The following is a 12,917-nucleotide window of genomic DNA, read 5'->3' on the forward strand; positions in this document are numbered from 1 at the left end:
TCATGTTTTGATAACTATGGTTCAGAGAGCTTCTAGCAAGCCTCCAAATTTGGTTGTTACAAGATTGTGAACTGTGTTCGAGGGCCGATTAGTCGAGGAAATAAGTCGGGAAAGTTTCATCTTATCAGTTAGATTTTCTCCCATTTCTTTTTTTTTTAAACTTTTATTGTTATACTTATAGTGGGAGTAGATGCCTCATACCATACAAAATTTGGAAAATTTTGTATTTTATACTATTTCAGGTGCTGTGATGGCAAAGGCTGTAGGAGGAGCTATCATCTCACTTGTCTTGATCCTCCTCTAAAAGATGTTCCACCTGGGGTTTGGTACTGTCTTTGGTGTGCTAAGAAGAAAATAGAATGTGGTGTCCATTCAGTGTCTGAAGGAGTGGAATCCATTTGGGATCTTAGAGAAGCCGAGGTGTCAGATCACAAAGGTAAGAATGCCTGTACAATTTATGTCATCTATGGATTGGTTCTTGGACTTGGTGTCATACCTTTTTCTGTTAACTGATATGTTGATATTTAGAGGTGGTCTTGCTAATGGTGACTAGGTAATGTGGTTTTAGGAGTGCAGAAAGAGAAGCAATATTTGGTTAAATACAGGGGCCTTGCTCACGTGCATAACCGTTGGGTTCCAGAGAATCAACTTCTTCATGAAGCACCTACGCTCATTGCTAAATTCAATAGGAGGCATCAGAGAGACAAGGTCACTTACCTCCTGACATTGAGTTTCATCATACTTTTATCATCTTGTGTTTTTACTTAGCTGTGCTGTGCATTCATGAAAGAATTGGAAATGCATCGTTTGCTTGAATAATATTTGTCTTATCAATCGTTGGTGTACATCAAGTTTTGTGTAGGCTGTAATTTGGAACTTTCTCATATTAATCGTTCTTGCAATTTTAAGATTTTTACAGGCCCTAACTTGGAAACTGGAGTGGACTCTTCCTCAACGTCTTTTGCAGAAAAGATTATTGATATCCCCAAGGCAGGCTGATAAGTACTTTGTTGGGCATTGCGGTGATTTTACAAATTGCCGTTATGAATGGTTTGTGAAATGGAATGGTCTTGGTAATGAGCATGCTACATGGGAGTTGGAGAATGCTTCCTTTTTAAGCTCACCTGAAGCTATGAAACTCATTAGTGATTTTGAAAGCCGTTGCAGGAAGGCAAAGGAACGATCTGATCCTTCTACAGTCGATAAGGTGCTTCTCAACACACTTAAAAACTTGATGTACAAAATGAATATTCATATAAATATTAACATTTCTACATAATCTCTTTTTTTCCACCTTCTTTGGGGAACACATATGCCGAGCATTACTTATATTGGAAAGGGAGATGGCGACAATGGGGATAACAACAACACCAACTTACCATTTTTTGTTAATCGATATTTGTCATTTGATGTTTGAGATTTTGAGAATTGATTTGAACTTGTGTTTTATTATTTTTAAGATTATTATCCAACATGCATGTGCTTGGATGGGAAATGGATGACTAATTTGTTAAAGTTTGTTAGCAAACAATTCGTATTATGACAATGATGGTAGTTTTTCTTTAAATTAATTGATTTGAATAAAAAATAAATAATTATTATTTTATTTGATTTGTTTATAATTTTTATATTTTTCCGGATACACACACTTGTGGGACCATCCACAGAATGGTGCACATGACACATCCATTTTGTTAAGAAAACACTCCAAACCAACCTTGTTAAGAAAAAACTCCAAACCAATCTTATTTCTCGACACCCTGAAGCATGAGAATATTTTCTCATAGGAGAGGTGATTTTCATGTACAACTTTATTGAATTTAAATTTCATAAAAATGAAGCTGTTTTTGTAAGGAAACCCCCATGAACTCTACGCAATAACATCCTTTTAGCCTTAAAGTTAGACATTTGTGTAGATCAAATTTATATAAAAAGTAAGGGAACGTAAAGGCATAAAATGTTGGGATGGTTGTTTTGCAAGTATAAAATTGAGGGTAGTGGCTAAGGATAAAGTTATTTTGGGATTGCAAAAAAGGAGGGGCTTTGTTACTTTTTTTTACGTTCAGGATGTTTTTACAATATAGAAGGTTTATGGAAACTTCATTCCAGAGTAGAGACGGATTTGAATAAATTTTGAAGCAAATAGTTGAAAGAGAGGGAGGGATTTTTATATCTATGCAATTGTAATTTGAGAGGGTTATTTTCTTTATAGGGAGGGAGGTGTCCACGTCAGCCCCTTCCCTTATTGCTATATATATATATATATATATATATATAGAGGAAAGTGTTGGTGAGCTTAAGCTCACCAAACTTATGGTGAGCTTAAGCGCCCAATCACATGGGTCCCACATTTTCTGTGGTGATCCAAACCATTCCTTTGCAAGGCCCTATCATAGATAGGGTGTGTACCAAAAATCAGCTCCATAGGATCATCCTAACCCATCCATTTGTGGAGGACAAAATGGACAGACATTATTTGTCCACAAATCTGCCCATTTTTGTCCTCCACAAATGGAGGGGTTAGGATGATCCTATGGAGCTGATTTTTGGTACACACCCTATCTATGATAGGGCCTTGCAAATGAATGGTTTGGATCACCACAGAAAATGTGGGACCCATGTGATTGGGGCGCTTAAGCTCACCATAAGTTTGGTCAGCTTGGGCTCACCAACACTTTCCTCATATGTATATATATATATATATATATATATATATATATATATATATATAGAGAGAGAGAGAGAGAGAGAGAGAGAGAGAGAGAGAGAGAGAGAGCGGTTTCTACACACAAGTGTAGATAAGTTATCTACACACTAGCTTCAAATATAGTGGAGGGCATATTGTTTGGGCGATCCAAACCATTCATTTGATTGGCCCTCACATAGATGTGTCCACAAAAAATCAGCTCCATAGGATCATCCCAAACGCTACGATTTGTGGAGGTAAAATGGACGTGTATAAAACCTTCACAAATCTGTCCATTTTTTGCCTCCACGGTTCACAGGGTTAGGATGATCCTATAGAGCTGATTTTTTGGGCACACCCTATCTATGTGAGGGCCCATAAAATGAATGCTTTGGATCACCCAAATAATGTGGGCCCCCACTGTATTTTAAGCTAGTGTGTTGATAACTTATCTACACTTGTGTGTAGAAACTGTTTTCTCATATATATATATATATATATATATATATATATATATATATATATATATATATATGAGAAAAGTGTTCTTGCGCTCGAGCGCAGATAGCTTATCTGTGCTCGAGTGCTGGAAAGGGGGGTGGGGCCACATTGGGGGGGTGATCCTAAGCATTCATTTGACAGGCCCCATCATGGATGGGGGGTGTACAAAAAATCAGCTTCATTGGACCATCTTAGGGTGTCCATTTGTGGGGCCAAAAATGGACAGATACTGTTTGTCCACAAATCTGCCCATTTTTGGCCCCACAAATGGACACCCTATGGTGATCCAATGGAGCTGATTTTTGGTGGACACCCTATCCATGAAGGGGCCCATCAAATGAATGCTTTGGATCCCCCCCCCCCCAATGTGGTCCACTCCTGTTTCTGCACTCGAGCGCAGATAAGCTTATCTATGTTTCTGCACTCGAGTGCAGGAATCCTTTCATCATATATATATATATTTGAAAAAATGGTTCCTGTAAACGTGTCCAGGTAAGCTGCACACGGTTGCAAAAACAGGGTGGGGGCCCACATTTTTTTGGGGTCCAAAGCATTCATTTGGAAGGCCCTTCCATGGATAGGGTGTGGCCCAAAAATCAGCCCCATTGGATCATCCTAACCCTGCCATTTGTGGAGGGGAAAAATGGGCAGAAACAATGGACACACAGTGTCTGTCCACCTTTGATTGGGTTAGGACTATCCAATGGGGCTGATTTTTATGTTTGAATTGCAGGAACCATTTCCTCTGTGTGTGTGTGTGTGTGTGTATATATATATGAGGAAAAGGATTGTACGCTCGACCGTACCTAAGGTTAGGTACGGTAGAGTGCCAAATCACATGGGTCCCACATTTTTTTGGGTCATCTAAACCATTCATTTGCAAGGCCCCATCATAGATAAGGTGCATACCAAAAATCAGCTCCATAGGATCATCCTAACCCCTCCAAAACTGGAGGGCAAAATGGGCAGATTTGTGGACAAACAGTGTCTGTCCATTTTGACCTCCACAAATGGATGAGTTAGGATGATCCTATGGAGCTGATTTTCGGTATGCACCCTATCTATGATGGGGCCTTGCAAATGAATGGTTTAGATGACCCAAAAAAATGTGGGACCCATGTGATTTGGCACTCTACCGTACCTAACCTTAGGTACGGTCGAGCGTACAATCCTTTTCCTATATATATATATATATATATATATATATATATATATATATATATATATATATATATATGAATCTTACGATTTATGATCTTATACGATTGGACACCTTTTATGTTTTACAATTCGATTTCAATTTTCAAAACATTGCATACGCTTTCTCTGTGCCTGCCTACCTTAGACAGGATGCCACTCAGACCATTCCTATATTATTAATCTATGCACTCATTAGCAATGATAGCTCATCAAAGATTTGACTGCCTCAGATGAAAGCACTAGCGAGCTTGGAGATATTGTTGTTGAGCATAAGGCTTAAATGATCTGCCCAAACCTTCACTAAGATCTTGTAAACACTAGTAGCAAACTGATCGTCATGAAGTATGAAAGATAGTTGACCTCATCTTTCTATAGAATAAGTGTGATGGAGGAGCCCCATCTCTCTAGAACTGTCTGGTACATCATTCCAGTAATATCATCAAGCCGAAAACCTGTTACAAGAAAGCATAAAAATGTGATGATCAAAAGACTGAAGTATCCTTTAGGACTGCATATAACTACTGACAACATGCAAACCGGCAGAAGCTAGGTGTTGAGTACTTGCTTAAGGACGAAGATGGTGAAGAGTTTATTATTATATAATTTTACTCCAAATAATGTAATATGTTTTCTTCTCCAGTGTCATATTTAAGAGCTTCTCATTCAAACCATCAAATGTGATTTCTACCAGATAACATGCACCCTAGAGGTACTCTAAAAACACATGGAAGGATACGCTCCTAGTTTAATTCTTTGGTTCTTGAGATTCACATTTTAGTACACAAGATGGCCAAGCTCATTATAGATGTCTTTTATGTTTTTGTCAAAAGTTTCCCAGTTTAATTCTTTGGTTCTTGAGATTCACATTTAGTACACAAGATGGCCAAGCTCATTAGCCGTCTTTTATGCTTTTGTCACGTGTAAACCTTTTCTTCTAGTAATCATTTGATGCCTTGCCTGGTGAAGTAGCCGAGGAAAAATCTTGCTGCTGATTTTTCTTTTGTCTTCTAGGTGAGTAGTGTTGCTTTGCAACCTCCTATCACTTGGCTGTAGTGTTGAGGCACTAAAATGTTAAAGTGTTCTGGACATATTACTTTATCAACTTGAATGTCTAAGTATCCACATTTCCCCCTCCCCATTAAGATGTATAATCCTTCTTTTTGTGATTGGAGCTACTTGATGTCAACATATTTTGTCTTTATTTCATTTTTCTTGATGCCAAGATATTCACTTTATATTGGCTGATCGTCTTGCAAGGGAAGGAGTGCAGAAAGAGTCTATTGCTTTGTGTTCGACTCACTTCCTCCCTGAATCCTTTCTATTGTTTCTTTTTAGCCCATTGGGTGTCTTTTTCTCAGTGTACCTTGACCGTCTCTGTCTTCTTATCAATGAAATGGTGACCATTCAAAAAAAAGAAGAAGATATTCACTTTATGTTTTGTGCTGCCTATGAATTTATTTGGTGATGTGTACTGCCTTTAAATACTCATTCCTGCATGTAAAAAGACTTTTTCTTTCTGATGGTACAAACATTTTAATTGGTGAAAAACTTCTCACATTTTATCTAGTCTTAAGCAGCCTATTTTTATGTGTCAACTTTTAATTCTATAATCATTATTTCGCAGGTACTTCAGGAAAGAAAAGTCTCTCTTCCCAAGCTGTCAAAGTTGCCTGGAGGACACTCACCTGGTCTAGATAATGATCATTTAAGTAGTGTTAATAAGCTTCGTGAGTACTGGCACAAGTGCCAGAATGCTGTTGTCATTGATGACCAGGTAGTACTTTCTAAAGCAGGGTCACTTTTTCCTTTTGACAATTAACATGGCCTCTATATATATATATATATATATATATATATATATATATATATATATATATAATCTTTTTGGTTACTGACGTTAAATCTTGGTAATAATGTCACCATTAAAATAAAAAAATCTTGAAAACATTGTGTGTTAAATCTTGCTAACACTGTCACCATTAAAAAAAATAATCTTGAAAACATTGTGAGTCAACTTAAATTTTTTGCTGTAGTTGTAAGATTTGGAGTCTGAGATGTGAAAACATGGGACGTGGGGTTTTGAATTGCTATAATTGCCGTTGTTACATTGCCTTGTAAATAGCAATTAATACGTCATTAACTTTGCTTCTATTGAAAATAAATGCTTTTCCTTATTGTACTTTTATTGCCTACAGAATACTGCAGAAGTTTTTGGCATTTGATTAATGGACCAAACGGGACACTGTTAATTTGAAAAAGTTTAACGGACCGAATATAAACAAGAATATGTTTTTATGCTACACAACTTCAATTTTTTTTTATTGAGACACTTAGCTGGAACCACGGGTTATAATAAACCTCTCCCCTTTTTGTTTGAGCTGAAAAGGCTAGTGTAACTACAAATTTTTATTTTTTTTGGTTTAAGACACTCTTAACTGGAATTGCAGGTTATAATAAACTTCTCTGCTTTCTGTTACTGCAGAAGAGGCTAGTAAGTAGTCTCCAAATAAAAATGCAGATAAATTTGGTTTGTAATTTATTCTCTATGAGGCATAGAATCAATATGGATATGAGTTCAGTTATTCATGGAGCCCATATATGAATTTGGAAGTGTTCTAATTACTGGCATTTGACTTCCTGAAAGCCCGTAGCTCATCCTGGTTGATTTGTTCCAGGCTTCCAACATTTTTTATTAAACATCTAGACCTTTAAGCTGATCATTTGTAATTTTTAGCTTAGAGGTCCATTTTGCTCTCTGATTTTTTAATCGGTTCACTATTTTGTGCACATCTTGCTCTCCTATTTTTAAGGGGTTCAAATATTTTAATCCATGGACACATTTTCTTCTTTTATTTAAGATTTATTTTAGTATTTTATTGCATTTTATTTAGCCTAGATGTGGGGGATGTCCCCACCAATCTATGACCCATTACCGTTTATCCATGGCCATATCCCAGGCCCACTACCATCACTTAAACCCTTTTAAATTTCCTTACAACCTATTGTCTACTACCATGAACAATCACTTAAAATCTCCTATAAACACAATTCACTTAAAAGTTTAAAACCTCTTTGGTTGCTTCCATGGCCCCCTAGCCCACAACTTATCTCATTCAACTCCTCGTAGGTTCCCTTTTTTTATCATATTGTCTAGCCCCTTGGGCCCACCACTTACCTCAGCACCCCTTATTATATAAACTTCTCAACGCCCTCAAGAGACCCAGCTTCTGTGAAATCAAAGAAAGGGAAGCCTTCTCTTGTGTCAACGTACCCACCCACCCACCCCCCCCCCCCCCCGCCCTTGTCACCTTTTCCTTCTCTTTTCTCTCCTCACCTTCCTCACCTCTCTCTCAATCATTCTCTCTTCTCACATTCTTTTCATCTCTCCAACTCCACTCTCTCTCAGCCCCACGGTTGCTTTCATAAGCCACCCTCGTCAACTCTTGTCTTTCACCCCAACCCACCCCCACGGGTGTGTTCATAAGTAGCTTCCCTTTCTTTCATTTTCGTCTCCCTTCCTCTCTATCTTGGCTGAAATCAGCCCTTTGCCTCTATACTCTAGCTATCCCTCTTCGTCTCTTTGGGTACCACCTATAGCAGAACAATGCTCGAGGCCCAGAAGTCGACCTACAAAGTCCTAGGTTTGCTTCAATTGGTATCAGAGCTAGGTTTGCATCAGTTGTAAAGCTATGTGAGAGAAGAACTAGAAGATTTTGTAAGAAAGATTAGGAAAGTCCTTGAGAGGATAACGAGAATAGGGATGTTAGCATCATTCCAATAAGTCAAGGGCATCACACCAATGGAACCCTGGGCATTTCACCAAACAGGATCAGTTGCATTGCAGCTTGGAATAGAAGAGAAGATAGATTTGTGTTGTTAAGGATCAGTTGCATCACACCAAAAGACCAAAGGTGTCACACTAATAGTTTTTCTAGGGCTTCACACCAAAGGAAGCCAACATAGTTCTGTTGGAATCACACTAGCAAGACCAAACACATCACCAACAAGTGTTCCTCACACAAAGATATGTAGACAGCCCATCTATGTTTTTTCAAGAGAGCAAACACGAGTCCTTTTTATTCATATCACCATGAAATCAATGGCCGTAGGCCTTACACTATATAGACTTCCTCCCAAAACTTCTAGTCTTCTTAGCAACTAGTACCCTCACATGTGAGCCCTCTTTAGCTTAAACTAGTTAAAAACCTACCTCAAGAAATGTCTCACTTAAAAATCATAAAAATAAAAACTAATAACAAAATACAATATGCGGGTGAATGTTGATGTGTACTGTCATGTGAATAGTAAACCCTTACTCTACTACTAACCCATCCCAATTACAATAAATTCTCAATAAGACCAATATGCCCCTATGAACAAAAGAAAAATCCTAAGCACTTTTAATGGTCTACCCTCGTATTTGACCCCTTTTCTTTCTTTTTTCCCCGTGAAGGCTGGTCCCCATGAACTCAAAAGAAAGCAATAATTCTAGGACCTGAGTGCGTCTTAAGCCTATAAGTGGGTGCCACAAACCAAAATCATCTAATCCTACAAAGGTGAGAGGACCAATAGAAGGACTTTATGGATAAAATCCCATTTAGACACGTTTTCCACACTATGAACCGTACCAAACCCCCAACATATACTCAACAAGAAACTCTATTTCACCACTCTCTGTGATTTTGGCCAAAACTTGGATTGTAAACTAATCCATCCCTCTATTAGAATAGCAACCCCCACTCTAGCTCCCCTTGACCTGGCCACACTATACCGCACTCCAATTGATGGATGTAATGGGGAAAATATCACACAATTCCTCCCATAAATGAACTTTCTCTCCCACTCATAACCTATACCTAATGACCAAAAGAAAATACAATTGGATTTTACTAAGATGCCTCCAAATACTCAAGCAGGCTGATGTAGACAGACCTGTAAAATCCTAGTCAGCCATCCCACACCCTACTTTCACTATTATTTGTTTGCAGTGATAATTCCCTTCCTCTCAAAACCTCCACAAGCATTTGCCTGGAAGGGATTTTTCAATCTCTTCTACTTTTCTAATTCTCAACCTGACCTCCTTTTTAGATTCAACCATGTCCCAGTTCTCCAAATGAACTTTGCTCCTATCATCTCAATCGTTCCATAACTAGCAAAGCACAGATTTTCCACCTCAAACCATTCCCCGGTTAGATCATCACATTTTTTTCTTCTTTGTTTGGATGCCAAGTTTCAGTTCATGCTCCTATCATTGTATCATACCCTCTTCTCCTAGTTTTTCCGTACCTCATACTTGCACCTTGGCTGCATTCACTTTGTGATTTTCTCCTTTGGTTCCCATCTTGTGATCTTCAGCACCTCTAATATATCCACGTCACTTTGCACATGTATTGATTACAACATGCTTTCAACTGCCATCCCAACCGACAAATTAAGTGTTAAATATACATGTGTTAATATTAAAAAAAAACATATACATGTGATGTGAACTATATTAGAGCTTGGTTGACCACCCTTCATTAAGGGTTGTTTGGCCTTCTGTTCTGTTTATGCATATAGGCCAAGTAATCCTATGTGAACTTCATTAGAGTTTAGTTGACTGCCCTTCATTAAGGGTTGTCTGTTTATGCATATAAGCCAAGTATTCATCAAGTGATATTTAATGAATAGGAATCAAGCTTCCCCGTTGATCCCTCTCCTACAATCTCATCATATGCTTTATGTTATTTTTCCCCATGGCAATAAGATTTGATCTTTCTGACAAGGTTATCTCGCCACCTTTTGTATTTATTCACATATCACCACTTCCGTTCTCTTTTCTAATATTTCTTTACCTAGATGTTTTTCTTCTTCTTCCAATACTTAGATTTTTTCTTTAAAAGCCTCATATCTCTTCTGTCAATTCATTCATAATCTTTTCCTATAATCTTTTATTTCATTTTCTCTCCCAAAGTCTCTTAAGGATTTTCCATATCTTCTTTCGCTTCTTTTGTTTGTTTTTTATCCCCTGTAGCCGAATTCTCTTTTTTCTCTTCGCAATGTGAACTTCACTTGCCAGGATTAGAGCCGGATATATTCCTTTCACATTCTTCATGAAAATTTTCTAAAGGATTCATTTAGCCGACCCGAACTAGTTTGGGACAAAGGCTTTGTTGAGGAGTTAATGTGAACTTCACTTAAGGCTTACATTAGCATATAATTTAAGCGAGGCGCTCCATTGAAAACTATTTTCCTTCGTTCCTCTTCTAAATATTCTTCGAATCTGTTCTCCCATTTGATACTTCGCTAACTTTTACATTTCTAAACATCATCAGCTCACTCATTTTATTTGTAAGCTCTCCCCTCTATATTCTTATCTAAATCACATCTCTTGCTTCATATTTAACTCCTTTTCTTTTACATTCTCAATTAGTTACTGTAGCTACCCATGATAATTTTTCCTCTTAAATGGACAATGTCTTCTCTTTGCCCATGCCCGATCTTTTTTTTTAAAGGACATTGTCTTCTCTTTGCCTGATCGGGCATCATCTTGCTGGCTTATTCCTTCCATCAAATACCTCTGCGAAGGCTTTATTTGTTCCACCAACTGAGTTCATAAAAAAGGTTAGGGGTGATTGAGTGGAGAAAATATAGCCCCCCCAATGGGAGGAAAACTCAGAATATTGATTCCTAGCATTCCAAAGATCAGCTTATCATTGAATTGATTAATTCTACTTTGGTTTATCGATTCCATCGAATGAGTTTGTGAAGAGGGTAAGGCTAAGGGGTGATGGTTTTACTAGGAATAGAAAGCTTTCCATTGGGGAAAAAACTAAGGTCATGATTATTGGCATTTCGAGGATCAACTTATCAATGAAGTGATTAATTCCACTTTTGCATTGGAGGTTCTTACCACGTTCTTTTTATTACATCATATAGGGATCCATGGAAAGCTTTGCACAACTCCTACTCGTAGCAGTATGGGGCTCACATCATGCAATTCAGGATAGCTTTAAAATTGTAAGAAAGGGACCCTATTGATTCCAGAGTTCCCGAACAAGATGAAAGTCTTATTTGATCACTCCATTGCTATTCACAATGTTTAGATGAGCTAGGCAAAGTTGGATACACTTTGAACGCCGTTGGCAATGAGTGCATTATCTTTAGTACCTCCATGCTAACTCATTTAGAATTCTCGTCCTTCTTAGAACTTGAATTTCTTCTTCTCTAGCATGAATGAGCTTCATTTAGCCGTAACGGCTCTTGCCAACCTTGCTTCTCAAAAGTCTTCTTCTCTTTTGAGGCTCTATATTTTGCCGGTGCTTCTAAACATAGATGTGGAAGATGCCATGTTCCTCGTAGGTGTTCTCAGTATTACCCATTACGGGGTTTGGTTCTGTTAGAAATGGGATTAGGGTTAGAAGAGAGGAAGAAGAGGAGGAGTGAAGGATGGTCCGGATGGAGAGTCTCCACTAGGGAACTCCTCATATAAATGATGTATATATAGGCCCATCTAGGCCAACATGAGTACAAAGACTGTAATAGCCCCACTCCTACAAGTAATACCTAGACTACCCTTGCATACTCTTCAACACTCCCCCTCAAGCTGGAGTGTATATATTATGGAACTCCAGCTTGCTACAAAGAAACTACAACAAACAACTAAAGATAAGAAAAAAAGTGCAATAAGCTCATACAAACATCCAGCTTGGTATAACACTCATCCAGCTGCTGTGGTGAATTAATAATGGAAGCATAATAAAAGATAACGGCCACCACAAGAGTACAATTGTCGAGATCAGCGACCTCAAAAAAGGAACAGCTCCCCTGAAGCAGCACTACGATGAGAGCGAACAGAATAGGGCCTCCCCTTGAATGAGAGTCCGATGAATAAAGCTGCAAACCATGAAGGGATCGAACATAAGTACCTCGGCAGGGAAATAGTAGCGATCCATCAAGCAAAAAGGCACACCAAAGGCACGCACAATGAACATCGGCGAAGTAGTACAACGCCAAGTGAAGATAACCACCGATGGGGAAACCATCAGAGACAAGGTTGACGGGGAAACCGTCGCTTGGAGATAAAAAAAGAGAGGCGAAAAATAACCAACCAAAGATGGGGAAACCATCATTTGGCGACAAGGTATACAGCATGAATATCGTCGCCTGAAGACAAAAAGAAAATGAGGGAAAAGATAAACCAACCAATGATGGGGTCACCATCGTTTGGAGACTTGGTCGACGACATGAACATCGTCGCTTGAAAAGAGCCGACTAATGATGGGGAAATCTTCACCCGGAAAAGAGAGGTCGATGGGAAAAGACCGTCGCCTGGAAGAGAGCCGACCAACAATAGATATGGAAGTCATCGCCCGAGAAGATAACCAACCAACGATGAGAAAACCATCGTTTGGAGACAAGGTCGACGGCATGAACATTGTCACCTGAAAATGAGCCGACCAACGATAGGGACACCATTGCCCGGAAAAGAGAGGTTGGCGAGAAAAGACCGTCGCCTGTAAGAGAGCCGAACAACGATGGATATGGAAGC

The 12,917-nt window shown here is 38.6% G+C and overlaps 1 protein-coding gene across 1 annotated transcript in view; it reads left to right on the forward strand.

Moving 5' to 3' along the window:
* The window catches only part of LOC143892273 (uncharacterized), a 79,996-nt gene that overhangs the window by 34,064 nt on the left and 33,015 nt on the right, over nucleotides 1-12,917 (forward strand). Inside the window, exons 7-10 of the mRNA XM_077396766.1 lie at nucleotides 243-436; nucleotides 569-708; nucleotides 920-1,207; nucleotides 6,012-6,161. Coding sequence (XP_077252881.1) covers nucleotides 243-436; nucleotides 569-708; nucleotides 920-1,207; nucleotides 6,012-6,161 — 772 coding nt within the window. The remainder of the gene's footprint in view (nucleotides 1-242; nucleotides 437-568; nucleotides 709-919; nucleotides 1,208-6,011; nucleotides 6,162-12,917) is intronic.

This window comes from Tasmannia lanceolata, unplaced genomic scaffold (genome assembly GCF_043159265.1).
Source record: "Tasmannia lanceolata isolate RefF3 unplaced genomic scaffold, GAP_Taslan_0.1 ptg000015l, whole genome shotgun sequence".
NCBI classification, from domain to species: domain Eukaryota; kingdom Viridiplantae; phylum Streptophyta; class Magnoliopsida; order Canellales; family Winteraceae; genus Tasmannia; species Tasmannia lanceolata.